The sequence below is a fragment of the Trichechus manatus genome, unplaced genomic scaffold (genome assembly GCF_000243295.1).
Source record: "Trichechus manatus latirostris isolate Lorelei unplaced genomic scaffold, TriManLat1.0 scaffold00004, whole genome shotgun sequence".
NCBI classification, from domain to species: Eukaryota; Metazoa; Chordata; class Mammalia; order Sirenia; family Trichechidae; genus Trichechus; species Trichechus manatus.
In genome coordinates this window covers 18,097,078-18,117,382 of record NW_004443940.1, presented here as the reverse complement: position 1 = coordinate 18,117,382, position 20,305 = coordinate 18,097,078, and the positions used below count along the sequence as shown (strand labels likewise).

Genomic DNA, 20,305 nt, shown 5'->3' with positions numbered 1-20,305 from the left:
GAACCACTGCCTCCTCTACCCTGAGACCAGAAAACCAGATGGTGCCCAGCTACCACTAGCAAATGTTCTGATCAGGGACACAATAGATGGATCCTGATAGGAAGGGAGAAAAATGTGGAACAGAATTTCAAAATCTTAAAGAATCCAGACTTACAGCACCCACTGAGACTGGAGGAATCCCCAAAACTATTGCCCTAACATACTCTTTAAACCTTGAAGTGAAACTATGCCCTGAAGTCACCTTTTAACTAAACACCAGGTTAGCTGAAAAAGAATGTCACCCTTGGGTATTGCACTCTTAAAAAATCATCTCTATGAGACCAAATGGACAACAGTTACTCTAAAGCATAGGTGAGAAATTTGGGGAATGGTGAGACTAAGTTAATGGGAGTGAAACAACCAGAACAGAAATAATGAGAACATTGACATAATTGGAAGACTGTAACCAATGTCACTGAACATTATATGTAGAAATCGTTAAATTGGAGCATGTTTTACAGTATATATTTTCACCAAAAATACAATAAAATGTTTTTAAAAACCAAACAATATGAGGTGGATGAATGTGGTGCAATGAATTGCTATTATATGGTCCTTCTAGCCATGGTCTTGTAACATCCATGAAATGATTGGATAAGACAAGGCAAATAAGGGGCTTGTGGCCCACCAAGGGGATTGGACAGTTTTGCTAATGCAAATAAGGTGCAGTGAACCCTTGGGGAGAGCACGCAAATAAGATGCATGGAGCCCGTGTAGGGGATTGGTCCGTTTTGCCATCCTATTAGGCTTAAAGGGAGCCAATCCCAGAGGTTGGAAGGGGAACCTCACTACCTTCAAGAAGAAGAGCCAGGAGTGGAGCTCATCTTTTGGACCCAGGGTCCCTGGGTCCCTGAGAACCTCCTAGACCCAGGAGACAGAAAAAGCTGTAACACTGGAGACAGCAAGAAATGGCAACAAGCACAGCAGAGTCCTGCGGCAGAGAAACGGCAGCAGTAGAACCAGGAGACTGGTGCAAGAAGACACGATAGGCTTCCCAGTCCATGAAGCGAGGTGGCTACAGCAGGCGTGCCTTTGGGCCGGAGGCTTGCTGGCAAAGTGGCGCGCCTCCAGGCACTTGTCAGTGGAGGTAAGAGCTTTGTAACATTTACCGGAGCAGGGCCAAGGGCTGAGAAGTGAGGACTGAGGGTCGAGAGTGAGGGCCAAGGGCCAAGGGCCGAGACAGAGGCCTGCCTGCTGGCACGACCGAGTATAAATTATCCCAATCGAAGAACTGTATCCTGAGTCATTCCTGTAACTTCCAAGTTGATCCTGATCCTGAATTGTAAACTGTTACTTCCCCAGTAAACCCATAATCATGAGTATGGTTTGTGAGTTCTATGTGGCCATTGCAACGAATTATTGAACCCAGCAAATAAGTAGAGAGTGCTGTGGGAGGGACAGCTGGTGTTAGAACTGGTAAAAAGGTTGGAGAGAGGAGGTATGTCTGACCTCTGCCTTATAGGAATCATCAGCCTTGGGCTGATACTGCTGTTCTTGATCCTCTCTCCTCCCCTTGAAGTTAGACAAGGTCTGGCACCACGGCATTTTTACAATGAAGGAAAATAGGAAAGGGGCTATAATAGGGTTAAATCCGCACCTAACATAATAAAAGAGACAGTAGATCAGGTCCCAAACTGATAAATCAATAATTAACAGGACATTATTTTAAAATATGGTAATAAATAGCAGAAGAGAAAACTGAAAGGTTTAAAAGTGAATGCCTCTGAGAATGGGGACTAAAGGGGTTGGAAGAGCAGAAGAATTGTATTTTAATGCTTCATGATTTAAAATTTTAAAAAAGTACATGCATTAAACTTTAATAAAATAAAAATAGTTAATTTTTTAAAAGATACATTCAAGTGCCAGCTGGGAGACAATTCTCTGAGTGTAGCGTTGGCCTCCTGGATGAGTGTGTGCTGTGAACTAGTGACCACACACTGCTGTTTCTTCCACAGCAGCGTAGAGATATCATTCAGCCAGTTGGTGAAGGTGGGTGCGGCACCCCTCAAATTATACCTAATGATTCTCCACCAAAATGTATGCTTTCCTTGTCCTCAAATCAGGTGGCTTAGATGTTTTAGTGGGATGCTTCCACCAGAGCCTACAACAGTGGTTCCTCATGTTACCTGAGGTCCTAGTGTCGGCTGCTGACTGATTCTGACTATCAAGGGGAAGCGGCACTGCTATTACACAGAGGCAGGAGGAGTATGAGGTCCCCTAGGGCACCTGCTCACTCCCACGGCCAGGGATATAAGGTAATGGACATGTACTATACTATATATAGGCAGGCTCCCCAAGGCAGACTTTAAGAATGAAGCTTTGGTTCACCCCACCAGGTAAAGAATTCTGGCCAGCTGAGGGGTTGTTTGAAGTCAGGGGGAACCTAGAATGGGTAGTAGTGAAGGGAAATTGTGGAGTTACTTTTGGCTACCCAGGATCTGAACATCCTTCTTATTTGGCGAAAGCCTCTCACTCTATGACTCTTGGTGGAAGGCTGTGCTCTCCTCCCATGTAGAAGCTAGATGGGCCAGCAGAAATCATAGCAGAAGCCAAAGGCTCTCCTTGCCCATTAGAAGCTAGAACACAGGCACATCATATAAACTTGGCCAAGTAAATAACCAGTTGGCATAGCATCGATTCAGATTCATGGAGACCTCCTGTGTGTCAGAGAAGAACTGTGCTCCATAGTTTTCAATGGCTGATTTTTCACAAATAGACTGCCAGGTCTTTCTTTCAAGGCACCTCTAGGTAGACTCGAACCCTCAACTTTTTGATTAGCAGCCAAGTGCTTAAACGCTTGAGGTCCCCAGGGACTCTGCCAAGTCAATGGTCTAGCCCAAAACTTTGAATGAGACGTAATATCAGAGAAGGGCTGAGAAATAATTCATGGGAGCACCAAAAGTGTAGACATGCATCCTACTCAGAGTGTTGGTACAGCCTGGTTTTGCCTGAGTAACTTGCTGCCTGATCTCTCTGGGTTTCTACCATTTTCAGGCCTGGTTCTCAGCTTTTATGGTGCAGGGAGTATAACCGTACATAGCTTCAGGCTCACTTCACCAAAGGTTAAAGATACGAGAGGAAAGAAAGAGCCTGTCTCATCTAGCTCATTTTCTAAAATCCCAGGCAAGGGATCAGACCATCTCAGGTTGGGTCATGTGCCCATTCCTGGGGAACCACTGAGACCAAAAGGAGGGAATCTATAGTTATCCAAGCCTGGGAGGGGGGCAGTATGGTACCCCTTAAGAACCAACTAACCCAGGACGCTGCAGGCAATTCCTCCAAGAAAAGATTGTCAGGCAAAAACAAAAAATGTACACAACTGAAAAATACAGAATGTCAGAGCAGAAAAGAACCTTAAGGCACACCCATTCCATCCCCTCTTTTATAGATGGAGAAACCATACAGGGTAGAAAATAAGAAAGGCCACGGGGGAGGCACACACAGAGTGTTGCAGGGCTCAAAGGGGCAAGAGAACACATCTGATCTGGGAGCTGAGGGAGAGCTTGATGAAGGTGGTAGGATCTGACCTGGGACTTGACCAACAGCTGGTGTAATGTGCTGGTCTTTTGCTCATTTCATAATTATTTCCTATCTGCTCACAGTCTGCTTATGACTTCCTTGGCTTTTTTTTGAGTCCTTATTCACTTGGCCTTGATTTTTCTCTCAAGTTCCCTTCCCTTGGATCTGGCACCTTGGTTCTCGGCCTGACCTGTTGCCTGTTTGGACTTGGCCCCTTTCTCTGTCCAGCAGGGTGTGATAGCGGGGAAAGTCCCAAATCTCAGCCTGTGGGATGAGGTAACTCCCCAGAGGTCTTCTGTGTATTTAGAGAAGATCAAGGTTCACAAACACAAACGCCTTCAGATGTCAGGCAGGCAACAAATGTGTGAAGAAGTGGCTGGCTGTTACTTAACAAGGAGAGACGGTGTTGTGACACTTAAATTCTTACTAAAACATAAAAGCAACAACAATAAAACCTCTGTGCTGCCTAATCAACAATAATGAAATCTCTGCTGCCCAAACAAAACCATCTGTGAGCCAGTGTCTGCTCTTGCTCACAAACGTTTGTGGCCCCTGGGTTGCAGAACACCTGTCATGGCAGGTTCAAGAAAACGCAACAAATCTTCACCTAGGAAACTGTCTGGGGCCCAGCTCCCTGCCCACAGCTGGCTTTCAGGCTTTTACAGAAGTGTTTGTGAAACTGGTGGAGTATTCAGTGGAAGCCAGATCGCTGACAGGGTAGCTGAGGGTAAATCAGCAGAAGGGAGGAACGGGTCTGACAAGGATTACAACGTGACCCCTTCCCAGCCCAGCCTGGTGGTAGTTTCTGTGCCCCAGGATTCCGCTGAGCAGTAAAAGCTAAAGAGCTGTGTCATTAGGGTTCCAGGCCTCTCTGCTGGGGGAGGAGGAGGCGCATCATGTCCTCCCACAGGCTGGCTCCAACTTCCCCTCCGACTCCATCACCAGTTTCCCACCGAATCAGGCTGCTCAGAGTGCCGCTCGGCAGCTCCCGCTTCATTTCTCCACACCCCGCCCATCCTTCCCGAGCCTCCGTAAGTCCCACCTCCTTCACGAACCCGTCCTCTGCCACCCGCCTTGGGGACCTCGCCCTCTGACGCTTCTGCCCAGTAGCACCTGTTCGGGGCTCGGTCACACGCCGCCCGGTTGTTTGGACGCGAATATAAACAGACGCACAGTAAGTCTGGGACCGCCTCCTCCGCAGCAGCGCGCCTGGAACTCAGCCGTAGGCCCTGCGCAAAATGAATGAATGGATAAATGACTCAGGCTGCGGCCTACACGCGAGGAGAGAGAGCCCCTAGGCACCCATCGCTTGCGCTCCCCTACCCGCCCGCCTCAGGGCGACGCGCCCTCGGAGGACTCCGCTCGCCCCTAAGAGGCGAACCTGAGTCAGGGGCATAGAAAAGAAGATCCGGCCTCCTATAGGCCAGGACTACGCAAAGGGTGGGCTCTTCTTGGAGCAGCGGGTCGCGTATTGGTCGAGGCACTGAATCGAGGGCCGGGATTGGCTGCGGTGCCCCAAAAGCGCCCTCCGTGCGACCGGGGGACCGAGAGGGGCGGGCTCGAGGGGCGTGGCCAGCGCTAGGTCCCGCTCGCGCGACGCGTTCCAGGCCCGGGCGGGAGTACGGCAGTCGCCGCTTGGGACCCCTCCTTGGGGCCTCCGCATGGGGTTGATGGGCCGCGGGCTCCGCTGCCGGGGCCGGTCGCTGTGTCTGAAGCGTCCGAGACGCGGTAGGTAGTGGCCGTCGCGGGGACGCGGGTGTCGGGGGAGTACGCGGCGCTGGGGGCGGAGGCCCTGTGCAGCGCTCGCCTGCCCGCGCGGCCAGCCCCCTCTGTTCTGCGAGGCCCTGGCGGTGCGGGCCGCCGGACCTCGCGTCCCCACCGCTTCCTGGGGCGGGGGCGCCTCGTGCCTACGCCTCCATTTTGCAGTGGAAGGCGTGTGCAGGTCACGGCCAAGGAGTCGGGGCCCGAGGGCAGGAGGCCAGGCTTGAAAATGCCGGTGCCCGGGGAGGGCCCCGCCAGGGAGCGCGGGGTCCACACATCCGCGCGTCTTAGCAGCTGCGCGGCTTGTCGACCCGGGCCGCGGGGGGAATCAGTTTCCCCTACGGCCTCTCCCCAGGCGTACCCTGTTTACTGTGCGCCCTCGCCGGGTCCCAGGTGTCCCCGAGAATAAGATCGGCGCACTACTCCCCGATCAATGCCAACGCAAAGACCCTCTTTCCCAGCTTAGGGTTGTTGCCCCTGGAAAGATACAGATAAATGATGCCTTCTTATCACCTTGAAGGTAGCAGTCCCCCAGATGCGGAGGGAAAAAAGCAAGACGTCTCATTTTTTTGCCAAAAAGGTTGCACTTTCCAACTGTCACAACCAAAAAAATTCTCAGCAGCCCATAGGCGCGTGTCCAGAACCCATTCCAGGGCTTTTATAATTATTAGGTTGGGTTCGGTGTATTGTTTGGAATAAAAATGAGCGGAAACCTTCCAGTGCCAGGGCCGATTGGACCTCACTGGGAATTCGTGGGGGAGGGGAGCCGCGAAGGGGGGTCGCGTTCAAAAATAGCCTTAACAGTTCCCCAGATCTAGGGTATGAAGGATGTTTGCTGTTGAGAATGCAGGACAAAGTGTGTTGGATCGGTTTGCCCAGGGCTTGGTTAAAAGAAGTAGAGGTACTACTTCTCATGCTTGTCCCCTCCATACCTTTCCCACCAACTGGATCAATTCTGGGCCACTCAGCACTGAGAAGAGGCAAAGAACTGTCCTACCTCTTTTGGAAAGTGTTTTAACCGCCCCCCCACCTCCCACCCCTGTGCATATCACACTGTATTTTGGTTTCCCCAGCTCCTAATACAATGCTTGGAACATAGAAGGCGCTCAGTAATTGAAGGAAGTAAAAAGAAAACAAAAAAATGAGCAGTACAGCCAAAAGTTGACAAAACAAAAACTTTTAATTCTTTTCATTTGTTGGGCCAGTTAGTTTTACAGGTTTCCAAGGCAGTTGAGCTCAGGCTCTCTAAGACAAATTAGATTTTAGCTCTGCCAGGTTACTAACTCTGAACAAGTTGTTTAGCTTCTCTGTGCTTTAGTTTCCTCCTGTAAGCTGGGAGTAGTAATCGGACCTCCTTCATGGGTTTGTTCTGAGAATTAAATAAAATACTGATATAAAGCGCATAGCATAGTTCCTGGTCCAAAGAAAATGTTCAGTAGCTGTCAACAGTTGTTAGGATAAAAATAAACAAATACTTGAGCAGATTCAGTCTTTAATACTAAATATCTGTATTGTATTTGATGCTTCAAGGTTGCTCTGCCTTTTGGTCCTTACCTGTTCCTTGATTTAAAGAAAAAACAATCCGTTAAGCCTTTCCTGATACTCCTCCACAGTAAAGGTATCTCACAGAAGATGCCTGTTTACGCATGGTGTCTCACATTCTCTGGAGATTCAGTGCCAAATAACGATTTGGCCAAGTATTACAGTAGTGTTCAATACAGTCTTAATGTGGTTTATTACTCGAAATGGTTTTGTAAGCACAGAGGAGTGAAACTTACGGGGCCTGATGTGGCTGACAAAAAGTCCTTAGGATGGTTGGTTCAACCAGAGAGAGGCAGGGCTTGTGGAGGTGGGCTTTGGGTAGCTTGTCTCCTTGTAACTTCATTCTGCTCTCGTGAAGAAGCTATCTCTTATCTTTACAGTTGGCTCACAAAACTCTGAAAAGTGGAAGAAGTCTTTCCATCCAGTTTAGATCAGATGCCAGATTTGGAAGTGGCCACGCAACCTGTGGGGGATGTTGCCTCACTTCCAGGGTTTCCTGGTGAGCTTCATGTTAATTCGTACTACTTCCTGGCCAGAGGAAACAGACAGCTGGGTTAACGTTTCCTTCCCGCTGTAGGCTCCCATGGCATTTCAATTTCTCTTAAATTATTTGGTGTCTCCCAGACACCTTTCCCTCCTTATTTGTAACTGTCACAGGCAAAAGTCTCACCTCTGGCTCTGCTTTTATTGCAGCCACAGAGAATCCTTGACTCTTTTCTAGAGAATACTCTCTTTCTGTAAACTCCCTTCCAGCTATGACATTCTACAATCTATTAATTGGCAGATAAAAGCCTGCCACAAGCCTTATAACCCTGAGGTGTGTGCTTTTTGTAGTGTCCTGTTGCAAAGGCCTTGGAGGACAAGGACCAGAAATTTCTTTCTTCTGTGTGCCTGGCAGGCAATGAATGTTCTCAAAGGCAGCGTTATAGCTACTCTTTTCAGGGTGCTGAAACAGGCTTATCTCCTACCCTGGTGCTTCTCAAACATCACTGTGCCTAACAGTCACCTGGGGATCTTGTTAAAATGCAGGTGCTGATTCAGAGGTTCTAGAATGGGGCCTGAGAGTCTGTAATCCCACAGGCTCTGAGGTGAGCAGATGCTGCTGGTCCATGGACCACACTTTGAGTAACAAGATATCTATGTTCATTTGTCTCTTAGTTGTACTGGTAAAACAAGTCTTACTTTCTTATGGTATTGGGATGAAAACTTGGATTTAGGAGCTATTTTTCTACTTATATTTATTCTATTCTTTAACAGTTCCTCTATCTTGTTCAAAAAATGGTTTGAGGAATCTTTCCAAGATCCTGTCAGTGTAATAAGAATTTAAGGAAGAGTAATTGAGGCAGATAGGGTGAAAGAAAGTAAGAAGAAGTAAAGGGTAAGATTAATACAAAAGATGAGTGCCTCTCTGTCTTCTCCATTTTACTGCATGAGACTATAGATTTGGCCCTGAGATTCCTAGTAATGAAAGCAAGGAGGAAAATTTGATGAGTTTTGCGAGTACCTGTAAAGTAAAAACAAACTAGATACTCAGTAGAAGCAGCTGTTTTCTATTATTGAGACCAGAGAATTCTTTTCCTGTGGGTTCTCCAAAGAGGACACTGTGGGATAGTAAATATCTCTTGAGAAAATTGATAAGATTCTTATAAATCTTCATACGTATAGCCTGATGGCCTCACGGAGAACTGTCCGTACAATGAAAGCTATTGCCTTTGGAACAGCAACCACGTGGTCCGGTGCAGCTTCATCTGACAGGAGGAGCTATTTTTGTTTGTTACGGGGAGGCTGTTTTTCTCTGCTCTCTGGTGAGAATAGAGGGTGCAGTCAATTGACATGCTCAGTCCTCTGCATCCTCGTACTTTGAGCTTTGTTGGACCAGGATGGTCTCCTGGCGGCTGAGAAGCCAGCAAACTTGGGGCAGGGCAGGTGGAGAGGCGTGGGAGCAGGAGCCCTGGGAGCTCAGCCACGCTTCATGAAGATGTGGCAGTTTCATCTCTTTAAAGGCCATCTGAAGACCTTTCACAAGTTGGAAGACTGGCCTTGCTGTGAGGCTGTCTGGTGGTCTCCAGTCAGCCCACAGTGAGTGAATGAGAGAGCAAGGGGACAGGCAGCCAAGCAGGTCGGCCCCCACCCTCCCACCACATTGATCCAGAGGGGCCTGAAGCAAGACTTAGGGAAATAGCCCAGGGGGTACTGCTTGTGCCCAAGGATCCTGGGAATACATCAGCCCAAGCCTTGGGGGACATGGTCTACCCTCTTCTTGTGGTAACTTTGAGCCTGTTCTTCATTTTCCCTTTACTCTGATTTCACCTGCAAAAGAGGGACAGAGCTTTCAGGGTGTCCTGCCCCTCATGGAAAGACCGGGAGGTCTGGGGCCTCCATAGCCAGGGAGGGAGCAGGTGGAGCAGCGGTTACTCTTTGCTGTTGGCCTCCTGTCTCCAGCCTCAGCCACAGCTTTCCTGGCACCCTCCCGGCCCTGAGGCAGGCCGGGCCTCTTGTGACTGCCCCCTTTGTTGGCTTCCCCCACATATGTCTCTGCCCCTTTTCGTGCTGCCTCCCATGCTGGATTGACCTCTGCGTTTAAGCTCCCTTCTCCCATAAACTCGTTCCCCAGTGCCTTCCAGCAACCTGACAATGCGGAGTTTTACCGCCCCGCACCCCTTTCCTCGTGGGCAGTTTCATGTTCTTAGAGAAAGAGCAACACTAAGAGCCTCTTTGTCTGGTTCACTGGCCAGGTTTTGCCTCTGTGTGTTCATGGTGTCATCGCTTGTACCTGTGGCCTTCTGTGAAAATAACAAGGCTTTGGCCCCTGAACTGGCAGGGCTCGCTCTGTCAGGCAACACCCGGCCTGTGGTGATATGTGCTTGGGTACAGAGACAGGCCCTTCCAGAACAGAGCTTCCTGGAAAAGGTTGGGGTAAATCAGATTGTTTCAAAGGGAACTCCTGATAGAATGCTGGGAAAAGTCATTTGTTTGTTGTTTTGTTTTTTCAAGGGAGAATTGCTTCCTAGGTGCTCATTTGCATGATTTTAGTTAGAGAGGAATTCAGCCCCCTCCCCCCGCTTGCCCAGTCCTCCCTTCTCCATCTTGACAGGAATGAGTGGGAGCAGCCCTGGCAGCTGTGACAGGACTGCCAAAGGGTGGTGCAGCAGATTCCAGGAAAGGTCAGATGGGACAGAGTTAGGGTTACCATGTACATGATGTGTGAGCGTATTTTTACTGTAGGGCAAGAGTAAGCCAAGCCTGCATCACTCCTAATTATGTCTGGTAGACCATACGGCTTCCGCAGGTCCTGGGAACTAACGTTGTTGTTAGGTGCCGTCAAGTCAGTTCCGACTCAGTGACCCTGTGTACAACAGAACAAAACACTGCCCAGGCCTGCTCAAGAATTGTTATGCTTGAGCCCATTGTTGCAGCCACTGTGTCCATCCATCTCATTGAGGGTCTTCCTCTTTTTAGCTGACCCTCTCCTGTACCAAGCATGATATCCTTTTCCAGGGACTGATTCCTCCTGATAGCATGTCCAAAGTACATGAGACAAAGTTTTGCCATCCTCTCTTCTGAAGAGCAAGCTGGCTGTACTTCTTCCAAGACAGACTTGTTTGTTATTCTGGTGGTCACGGTATATTCAACATTCTTCACCAACATCGTAGTTCAAAGGCATCAATTCTGCTTTGGTCTTCCTTGTTCATTGTCCGGCTTTCGCGTGCATATGAGGCGATTGAAACTACCATGGCTTTGGTGAGGCACACCTTAGTCCTTAAGATGACATCTTTGCTTTTTTAACACTTTGAAGAAGTCTTTTGAAGTAGATTTGCCCAATTCAATATGTCGTTTGATTTCTTGACTGCTGCTTCCATTGGTGTTGATTGTGGATCCAAGTAAAATGAAATCCTTGACAACTTCAGTCTTTTCTTCGTATATCATGATGTTGCTTATTGGTCCAGTTGTGAGGATTTTTGTTTTCTTTATGTTGAGGTGTAATCCATACTGAAGGGCTATAGACTTTGAACTAATGGGGAATTTTAACATGAAAGTCCGGGTGGTCCTTAGGATACCCTGAAGCTTCTGTGGCACGTGTCTTGGTTTGGACATCGCAGTTCTGGGGTATACCGATGTCTCAGACAGGGAGTGCTGGCTTCATTGTTCTTGTCTGTGCTCCGGTGCCTCCTGTCTCTCAGCCCAGCCTCCCACTACTTCCCAGTTGGGAAAGAGGCCTGCAGAGGCCCCTGCCCCATTACAGAGCTACTGGCATCCAGGAACAGTGTAGAGTTTATGATCTGAGAGCAGGGAGGCCCCTTGTGGAGTAGTAGGTTGTTTACAAGTAATGACCTGGGAGACAGTGTTGGTTCAACCCAGCAAGTCATTTTCCTCAGTCTCAGCAGTCCGGGTGGGGGGCACTGCTTCGGAAAGGAGTAAGCTGTCTCTCATTGGAAGGGTCTAAGCAGAGTCTCCCACCCCCAGGGGAGTTAGAAGGAGTGACGTGGAAAATTTAGTCTGTGGACATGAAGACCTGGCCTTCATGGAGTATTACAGGTGACCACTTGGCAAAATGCAGACAGGGTGAAGCCCTAGGAATTCAAAATGTGCACACTTATCTCATGCTGGGCCCATGTTTTCTTCAGTGTGATCGACCTTGGAAAAATGGTTTGTCTTCAACAGTCATCTACTTCATGTTTTTGCTAATTATCTTTATCCCAGTTGATCTCGCCCTTTCTTTGCCTTCTGTATCATTTTATATACAGTTTGGGATGAATCATCATGGACTTGTTTTTAATTCTTTCACACGTGTGTGTCTTACTTCTCGTCCTAAATAATAAACTTGTGTAGAGCAGGGGAAAAAACATGATTTGTCAGACAGATAAATAAGATTATGAAGGGTCTGCTTATCCAGACTCAGAAAATAGTATAACCTGTTTTCTGTCTTTCCAGAAATACCATTTCCACGAAAATCATTTATGGTGCATTTCAGACCTTCTTACCTGATCCTTGAAGCAATTTGTGAGCTCTAGCGACACGTTACCCTTGTTCAGGTTTGTATATAAACTTGTAAGTCACTTAGAGGGGTCTCCTGACTAGCTTATAATTCCTGCTGACTTCCACTGCCCCAGGATAAATGGATACATTCTTTGTTGAATAGTAAGGTCCAGATTAGACAAATAAAAAATACATCATCCAAACAAAGACAGAAAACAGACAGATATTTATTTGTACCCTCTCTTGGCGCAGCATCATCTTACTCCAGCCCCGTCTCAAGGCCACACCCTCTAGTCAGTGGGAGGAAAGGGGTATCAGCCACCCATCACGGCCCTGCTCTGGTCATTGAGAACTTTCAGGAATGGAGCAAAAAGCAGAAATTGGGAGCTCTGGATTTTGCCTCCACCCTCATTTATCCTGCTCCTGGACCCAGCTTATTCCCATAGTGTGAAAACACATCTCGCCTTTCAACATCTTCATATGCAGTTTCTTAAAGGACCACAAGGGGAGACTGTGGCTCCATGAAAATCTCTCAGCAGGGCTTGCTCTCTGCTTCTGTCCATCTGTCGGTCTCTTCCCTCTTCTCCTTTGTGTGCTTCCTGCTCTTAAGTTTGGTTCATAAGGAGCCTGGGTTCTAGAGTCAGGCAGTCCCGGATATGAATCTCTTGGAGCCTTGATTTTTCCATGTGTAAGACGAGGAGAACAGTGAGTGCCTCCTTGGGAAGCGAGCACTCTTGCATGTTGTTGGAGGGGTGTAAATTAATACCACTTGATAAAGGAGTCCTGGTGGGGCAGTGGTTCGGAGCTCAGGCTGCTAACCAAAAGGTGGATAGTTCAAATCCACCAGCTGCTCCTTGGAAACTCTATGGGGCAGTTCTACTCTGTCCTATAGGGTCACTATGAGTCGGAATCAACTTGGCAGCAACGGGTTTGCCTCAGCACCTCTGCTTTTGCATATTTAGCTGTGGGTAATCCTCGCACACCTGCAGATGTTGTTTCCAAGGTTATTCTTTGCAGCATTGTTTGTAATAGCAAAAGATGGGAAATAACCAACTATCCCTTACTAAGGGTCTGGTGAAATAAGTTCTATGCATCCTTATAGTGGAATACACTACTAGACAGCGATAAAAAGAAAGGAAGCTCTCTGTGTCTTGCTAAGGAAAGATCTCCAAGATATTTTGTTAGGGAAAAAAAAGGCAAAGGCAAAGTTCTCGTACAGCTTTCTCCCTTTATTAAAAGAGTGGGGAGGGATGAAACTATTTCTGTTTGTCTACATGTGTGTCAGGAGACAGGAGGCAGACACGAAACGAATTAGACAACGTACCTGTTCTTGTGGGAGTGTCTAGTAGCAAATATTTTGCTTAATTTTTATGAAAATTTGGCTGCTTTTTCTCCTTTCATTCCACTCCTCTGCACCTTTTTTGTCACATGACCTGTTAATTCTGTCTCATACACACAGACACACCACGCACCCGGCACTGTCACAGGTGTCCCACGTGCCTGGACTCATTTTAGTGGAGGTAGGGGGACAAGGACAAAGGAAGACTTCTATCTGTACTGCGTTATTTGAACCATATTACTACAGTACATGTTCCAAAAAAAAGTATTTTTTTTCTAACTAGTTCCTGCTGTATAAGGTGGTATGAGAAGGAAGCAGGAGTCCATGTGAAGTGCGTGGCTCTTCTAGGTCCCCTCTGAATGAGTCTGGGCCTCGTGTGTCCCGTCAGGCAGGGCGGGGTAGCACACTCCTGTGTGCCCACCCAGGCTGTGGTTCCCAGTGTGCGAGGTGAGCAGAAAGAGCCTGCACCCACTGCCTCCTGAGGCTCCCCTGCTGCCACCAGCACCTCCTCTTTACATCTCTGAGGCAACAAAGCTGTTTATGTCCACGTTTTAGCTTTGAGGTTGGCCAGAGTACACGCCAGGTGGCTGTGGACATCCTGAGTGAGGGCTTACAGTTCCTCTGCCCTCTCCTCCAAAACTCCTGTTAGCTTTTTGGCACCCCGGCCATATCCCCCCCAGTGCTCCCAGCCAGCAGCGCTCACTGTGACAGTTAGCCATGTGTGGGCCTTCTTTGCTGTCTCTGAAGCTCTTCATATTGGTACAGCCATATTTTGGGAGATCTTTTTTCTCCTTCTCTCCCTGAGTCCCCGCCCTGAGCTCCCTTGCCTGCCTGCGGCTGCCTGGCTCCTTCTCTCCCTCCCTCTCACATGCATGCATGCTCCGTGAACATGACCACTTTACCCACCTGGATTTCCATGGCTTCCCTCCATGCCCAAGTTAAGCATAACCCAAGCTGGTGTGAGGAGAGTTGCTGATCTCTCTCTCTGGTCACTGGCCATCCTCAGAAGGAGAAGCTCCAGCTGCTCCACAGCCTGGGGTGTGGTTTCTTCGCTTGGAGAGCATCCTGCCTCTCCCGGCAGGCACAGCCAAAAATCGTGAGGAGCATCCTTGCGGGGCTCAGCCAAGGCCTGGGCGTGCCCCAACTTGCTGTTCTCTAGAGTTTTTAGAGCAGAGCAGTCAGAGCCAGGCCCGAGCCTTCTGCCAACAGGGACGTTGCTACAGTAGACCCATGGCGGGGCTGGGCACCAGAGGCCCAGGCCGGGGCCTCTTAAGCAGTGGGGCTGGGCCGGAGGGACAAGGGCAAAAGACGACTTTAGGCAGGACCCACACCTTGCCTCTGACTTGGACGTGCATTGACCCTCCTGGGTGCCTGTTGCTGGGGACGGTACTGTCACTCCGAAAGCAGAGAACACAATAATGTGCTTCTCTGTCATCTCTGAAGGGTCTGAGGCCAAGGAGAAGCAGGATGTCAACCTTCCTCTGAAAAGGTAGCCACTGTTTCCTTCCTTCCTTCCATGAACAAAGAGCGTTTTCTTTAATCGTTAAAGAGTAAGGTTTCCTGGATGCAGACGCAGAAAATGTCTGTTCTTCTCTCCCTTTCTTCTGTTTTGTAGGAAGCTGAAGGCTTCAGCAGCCCTGACCTGGGGAGGACTTAATGGCCCTGGGTGAGGAAAAGGCAGAGGTGGAAGCACCCTCGGACACAAAGGCCCAGCTCTATGGGAGGTGGAGCTGCAGGGAGCAGGACGTGGCCACCCTGGGGCCGGCAAGCGGGGAGCAGCCGGCAGGCCTGGAAGCTGAGGGAGGGCCCGCCTCCCCTATGTGGGGGGCAGAGGGGCTGCCGGCCCTGGCCTGCTCAGTGGGGGCTGCCCCTGGCTGCCCCTCTGGAGCCCTCCAGCCTCAGGCTAGCAGCACGAGCAGAGAGTCGGTAGCTGGTGGGTCTAAGCCTGCTCTTGGCTGCCTGTGTCCTCCTGCCAGCACGAGCACTGGAGACATCTTGCAGTCTGTGGGAAGCCAGGTAGGTGCTAAGGCAGACGGGACTGTAGATTTACCCAGAGCCATCCCCTGGAGTATGCTCCGCCCTTTGTCACCATCTTCACATGCTTTTCCAGCCACTGTGCAAAGTGGGTGGCAGGGGGGAGCCTGGGTATCCTGATTTCTGTTTTACAGGTTCAGCTGGAGAGCTGGGCCTTGGGCCAGTAGGGGGCTTTGTCCATGGCATCTCCTGTTCCTCAGGAGTGACTGCTGGGTGACCTTCTGAGGACTGGGGATGCCATGGCCAAGAGCCTGCTGCCCAGAGGGATGGCCGGGAGCTCTGACCTGGTGAGCTAGGCCTGGAGACTGGGGGAGGTGGGTGTCAGGGCTGTGGGCCCATTAGAGCCTCGGAAGCCTCTGTGGTAGGCGGCACTGCCCCTCGACAAGGAGAATTTCTTGGTCCTCCCTGACTGTAAGACAACTTTTTTTAGTGGGAGTCAGCTGGGGCAGTGGGTTCTACCAGGCTCTGTGGCCTCGGGCAAGTCACTGAGTCTTTCGAGCCCTCAGTGTAATTGGGAAGGTGACCCGAATGATCCGTCCCTCCCACTCTTGACCTCTTGTTATGTTCTGCTTGCCCAGGCCTTTACTGGGAATGGCTTTGATCTTCTCTGTGCCGCTGTGGCCTTGGCTGCTGCAAGCTCCCCCCACAGAGCTCCCTCCTGTGAGGAGGCTTTGAGCACCACTGTCTGGGAGAGAAGAGAGGCTGGGCCTCACCTGCTGGGCAGCAAGGGCAGTGGGAGGCTCCGGGCACCTGTGAGGCAGAGATGGGGTGAGGCAGGAAGCAAGTAAACAAACACACAAGTGGGCTGTCTCACGAGTATGAGTCTAGTTTGTTGAGCTCACTGCGTGCTTTTCACACACGAGTGCATGTAATCCTCATGTCCTGATGAGGTGATTCTGTTGTTATCCTCATTTACAGGTGACGGAAGTCAGGCTCAAAGTCACACATCTGGAAAGTGGCAGAGAACGAGTTTGATGTCAGGCCTGTCTGGTTTCAAAGCCCAGGCCCTTAACCACTCTGCTATCCTGCCTCCCTTGGGGATGAGTTCCCCATTGGGCAGATTAAAAATTCAAAGTGAGGAAGCTGAGGTGAATGACTCATTCTGCCAGTATTCAGTGTGTGAACTGAGGGGGTGTGGCATGGTGGGACACCTGCCTGCTGGGCTCTAATGTGGCTCCTTTCGGTGACAAAAGGATGGAGGGTTTTGTCTGTCCAGGACATACTCCTCAAAGTTTAGGTCGTATATTCCAGCTTCAGCATGGCAGGCCTATGCGAGTTCTCACTCACGAACTGGATATTTGCAGAGGAACAACTTTTGAAAGCACCAGAGGGTGGGAAGTCAGTTTGGGGACAACAGTCCTGCCCCCCAGAGCAGGCCATGTCTCCTGGCTGGCCACTAGCAGCACACACTCTGTGTCTGCTGCTTGCCTCGGACAGCATACTCTTCCCTTTGACACTTTTCCTGAATGTTTTCTGGGCCTCCAGAGAAAACTCCAGCTTGCCATCTAAGAATGAAATGTAGCCCGATTATTTTCACCTGAGTGCTTTTTCTTCCCTCTTAACTGCAGTTGGAGGAGACCAAGCTTTCTGCCTCAGAGGAGCTACCTCAAACCCTTACCGTTCCCAGAACTACAGCCCTTTGCTCAGGACACGATGCTGACACTGAAGATGACCCGTCCCCAGTGGAGTCACCCCAGGTGCTGGACAGCAGCCAACAGCCTCATGTCTCAGGTTTCCCTTTCTCGTCAAGGTGGATGTCCAGGGTGAGCCCAGGTACCCCTGCTCTTCCTCAGCTTTCCAGCCACAGCATCTCTGCCTCATCCCCGGTCAGCAGTGTCCAGAGTTGCCAAGACAATGTGGAGCCTCAGAGTTGCTCCCCAGCCAGGGTCTCCTCCTCTCTGGACCTGGTCGTCCCCCAGTTGCCCCCGGCTGTGGTGGGGCCAGGGCCTCAGGTCCGCTGGTCACCTCAGCCTGTGTCCTCTGAAGGTGGAGCTGCTGGGCCGGGCAGGAGACGCCTCTCCTTCCAGGCCGAGTACTGGGCCTGCGTGCTGCCGGATTCCCTGCCTCCTTCCCCTGACCGCCGCTCCCCTCTCTGGAACCCAAATAAAGAGTACGAAGACCTGCTTGACTATACTTATCCCCTGAGGCCTGGTCCTCCACTCCCAAAGCACCTTGACAGCCACATGCTGACTGAGTCTGTGCTGCAGGACTCTGGTGTAGACCTGGATAGCTTCTCCGTCTCCCCAGCAAGTACCCTGAAGTCACCCACTAATGTTGCCCGCAGTTGCCCACCAGCAGAGGCCACTGCCGTGCTGTTCTCTGGGGCCACAGAGCCAGGCCTTCAGCGCTGGCCCCCTGGAGTGCCCCAGAAGCAGGGCAGCGTGGGCTTGCCATCTTGTAGCCAGCTCACATCTACCCCCAGAGCCTCAGGGAGTAGGGCTGCTCCTTGGCAGAGCAGAGAGCCAGCCCTGAGGGGCCCAAAGGTCTGGCTCCCCACGGGCACGCACCTCGAGGGGAGCTCTCCCACGCTGAGGACACAGGGCGGAGGGTGGCCCTCGTCCAAGCCAGAGAGGGAGAAGGGGGCCGGCCAGAGTGTCCCACGCCCCACCTACATGGCGTCTGGATGGGAAGCAGAAGAGGAGGTGGAGAGCGAAGATGAGTATCTTGCCCTGCCTGCTCGGCTGACACAGGTTTCTAGTTTGGTTTCATATCTAGGTTCCGTTCCCACCTTGATGCCCGTGCCCAACGGGACCGCCAAAGGACAGAGCTCCCTGGAAGTCTCGGACAGTGATGGGCTAGCTTCCCTCCCATCAGACTCTAGCCCAAGCCAGCTTCCCTCTGTGACTGTGCTTCCAGAGTCCCGGGGCTCTGGGAGCCAGAACCACTGCTTCCTGCACTCCTTGATCCGAGCCCGAGACTCTGCAGGGGAAGGCAGTCTGGCGAGCAGCCAGGCCCTGGGGGTGCCCTCTGGACCACTGAGAGCGCGCCTCTCCTGCCAGACCATGCTGGACCAGCGGGCGTTCGCAGACCCGGGTGCTGACGGGCAGCCTCCCAGGAGAGAAGGAGAGCAGAGAAAATCGCTTGTGCAGTGTGTGAAGGTAAAGACACTAAGGTTAGGGGGCTTTGCAGGGAGGTATCCAGCCTCTTCCTCCAGTCAGTGCTGTCGTAACTGCTGGTTAATGCTGACTGAACACTTTTTATGTTCTGGGCACCATACCTTTATTTAATCCTCACAAGCCCTACCAGGTAAATACTGTTCTCATTTTACCATTGGAGAAAGAGGCCTAGAAAGGTTAGGTAACTTGCCCAAGGCCTCACAGTTGGCAAGGGCAAGAGCCAGGAAGCACACCCAGGCAGGCTGTCTGGAGGGCCTGAGCGCTTAGCCACCACCTCAGGCTGCTTCCCAGCACTCCTGACTTGAGGACGTGAAGAGGTATTCTGCACATACAGCATTCTGTGTTCGGATACGTTTAGTAAACACTGGGCTAAACAAAGGTAAGTGGCTTTGTTGACAGTAGGACTTCTCAGACTTCAGTATACCAAAGTGATGTGACTCACCAAGGTGGTGGGCATTAGATGCACTATTTTCTAGACTTCTTAGTCACAGACCCTTCTTTTTGTAGCCTGCCTGTTAATATATGGAGATAAAATTAATACTCCACGGAATGACGCATCAGCATTAGATCTGAGTCTGAATCTTGGCGCTGCTGCCTTGGGAATTTTGGCTCATTCTGTTGAGCTTGCTTGTCTGCCTCTTCGGGAGGTTGTGCAGGTTAAATGACATATCGAGGGCTTCTCGCCAACTGACACAGGAGGAAGGTTCAGGCATGGTGGCTGTAAACTCTAAGGGTCCCGCGGCCCCCGCCTCCTGGGGGTAAGTGTGGGGACATCACATCCACACTGCAACAGGCCCCTCCCCCCAGCCATGGGCCCACAGTAGGAGCGTTTCCTAGCACTACAATGGGGCTTTAACCTTCCCTGTGATCGCATGTGGATTGTTTTATTTGTCCTGTAAAGCAGATAGGACAAATGGTACCATGTACCTTTTGTGTGATAAAAGATTGAGATACTTCCGTGAGATAAAGTACTTGCCTTACAGCCTCCCCAGGGCAAGCAGCTGACTTTGGAGTCTGGGGCCCTGCTCCCTGGGCAGTGAAGGGGGCAGAACACCTTTTAATTCCATTATCTTTGGCTGTGGATTCAAGTTAGTCACGATTATAGTCATTTTACGTTGATGTTTTCCACAGAAGTAGTTTGGTAGGGTAGCACGGTGCTGACCTAAGGATTGGTTTCTGTGGCAGCATGCTCTGGGCTGTCCCCCTGCTCTGAGCTGCCCCAGTGTCACCTGCAATGTCTTCTCAGCGTGTCATTTTTGGTGTCTCATCAGGCTGAGGGGACATAGAATGAGGTGGGGCTTTTCCTATTGCTCTGGCAGAGGTCTGGAGTCCTGGGGGTAGGGGGACAGGAAGAAGAGCTCAGGAAAGGTGCAGGGTCAGTCTCCTGGACACCCACTGATGTTTTTAGCCTCTTGATAATTGTAAATAGCAGTTCAGTCGGAAACAACACACATTCTTTTGTTTGTCTAAGCAGACATTTTGCTGTCAGCTGGAAGAGCTGATCCACTGGCTGTATAACGTAGCAGACGTGACAGACCACTTGATTCCACCCAAGTCCAATCTTACAGGCCTCAAGTCTTCTCTGCAGCTTTACCGGGTAAATATGTGGTCCTGGCTTCTGGCTTTCTGGCTTTTTCACCACCACAGTTGTGGCTGAATTACTTGATCACAGAGTAGAACCTCCCATAACTCACATGCTTGGTATGTTGTGGCTCAAATGACTGTTTCACCTGAAATCGAATCAAAAGCCCTGTTTCCAAATTCTCAGTGTTGAAAAACGTCCTAAATTGTATGAATTATTTCCCTGAACAAAGAGAGTTGGGAGAAGATAGATTATATTTAGCTTTAATCAAAAATACTTAAGGGAGGTAATGGAATATGTGGCTAATTGCCTCCATGAACAACTGCTTCCTTTGCCATGAGACCAGAACTGGATGGTGCCCAGCTACCATTACTGAACTTGCGTGCGTGTGTGTGT

The 20,305-nt window shown here is 50.3% G+C and overlaps 1 protein-coding gene across 2 annotated transcripts in view; it reads left to right on the top strand.

The window, feature by feature from the left end:
* The first annotated feature begins 5,188 nt into the window (after window positions 1-5,188).
* The window catches only part of CEP68 (centrosomal protein 68), a 23,094-nt gene continuing 7,977 nt past the window's right edge, over window positions 5,189-20,305 (top strand). Inside the window, exons 1-5 of one of the 2 annotated variants that reach the window (XM_004369266.2) lie at window positions 5,189-5,286; window positions 11,794-11,894; window positions 14,793-15,193; window positions 16,780-18,309; window positions 19,802-19,924. In XM_004369266.2, the coding sequence (XP_004369323.1) occupies window positions 14,834-15,193; window positions 16,780-18,309; window positions 19,802-19,924 (2,013 nt within the window). In that variant the 5' untranslated portion in view covers window positions 5,189-5,286; window positions 11,794-11,894; window positions 14,793-14,833. The remainder of the gene's footprint in view (window positions 5,287-11,793; window positions 11,895-14,792; window positions 15,194-16,779; window positions 18,310-19,801; window positions 19,925-20,305) is intronic. The other variant, XM_023733263.1, reaches the window with a different exon arrangement.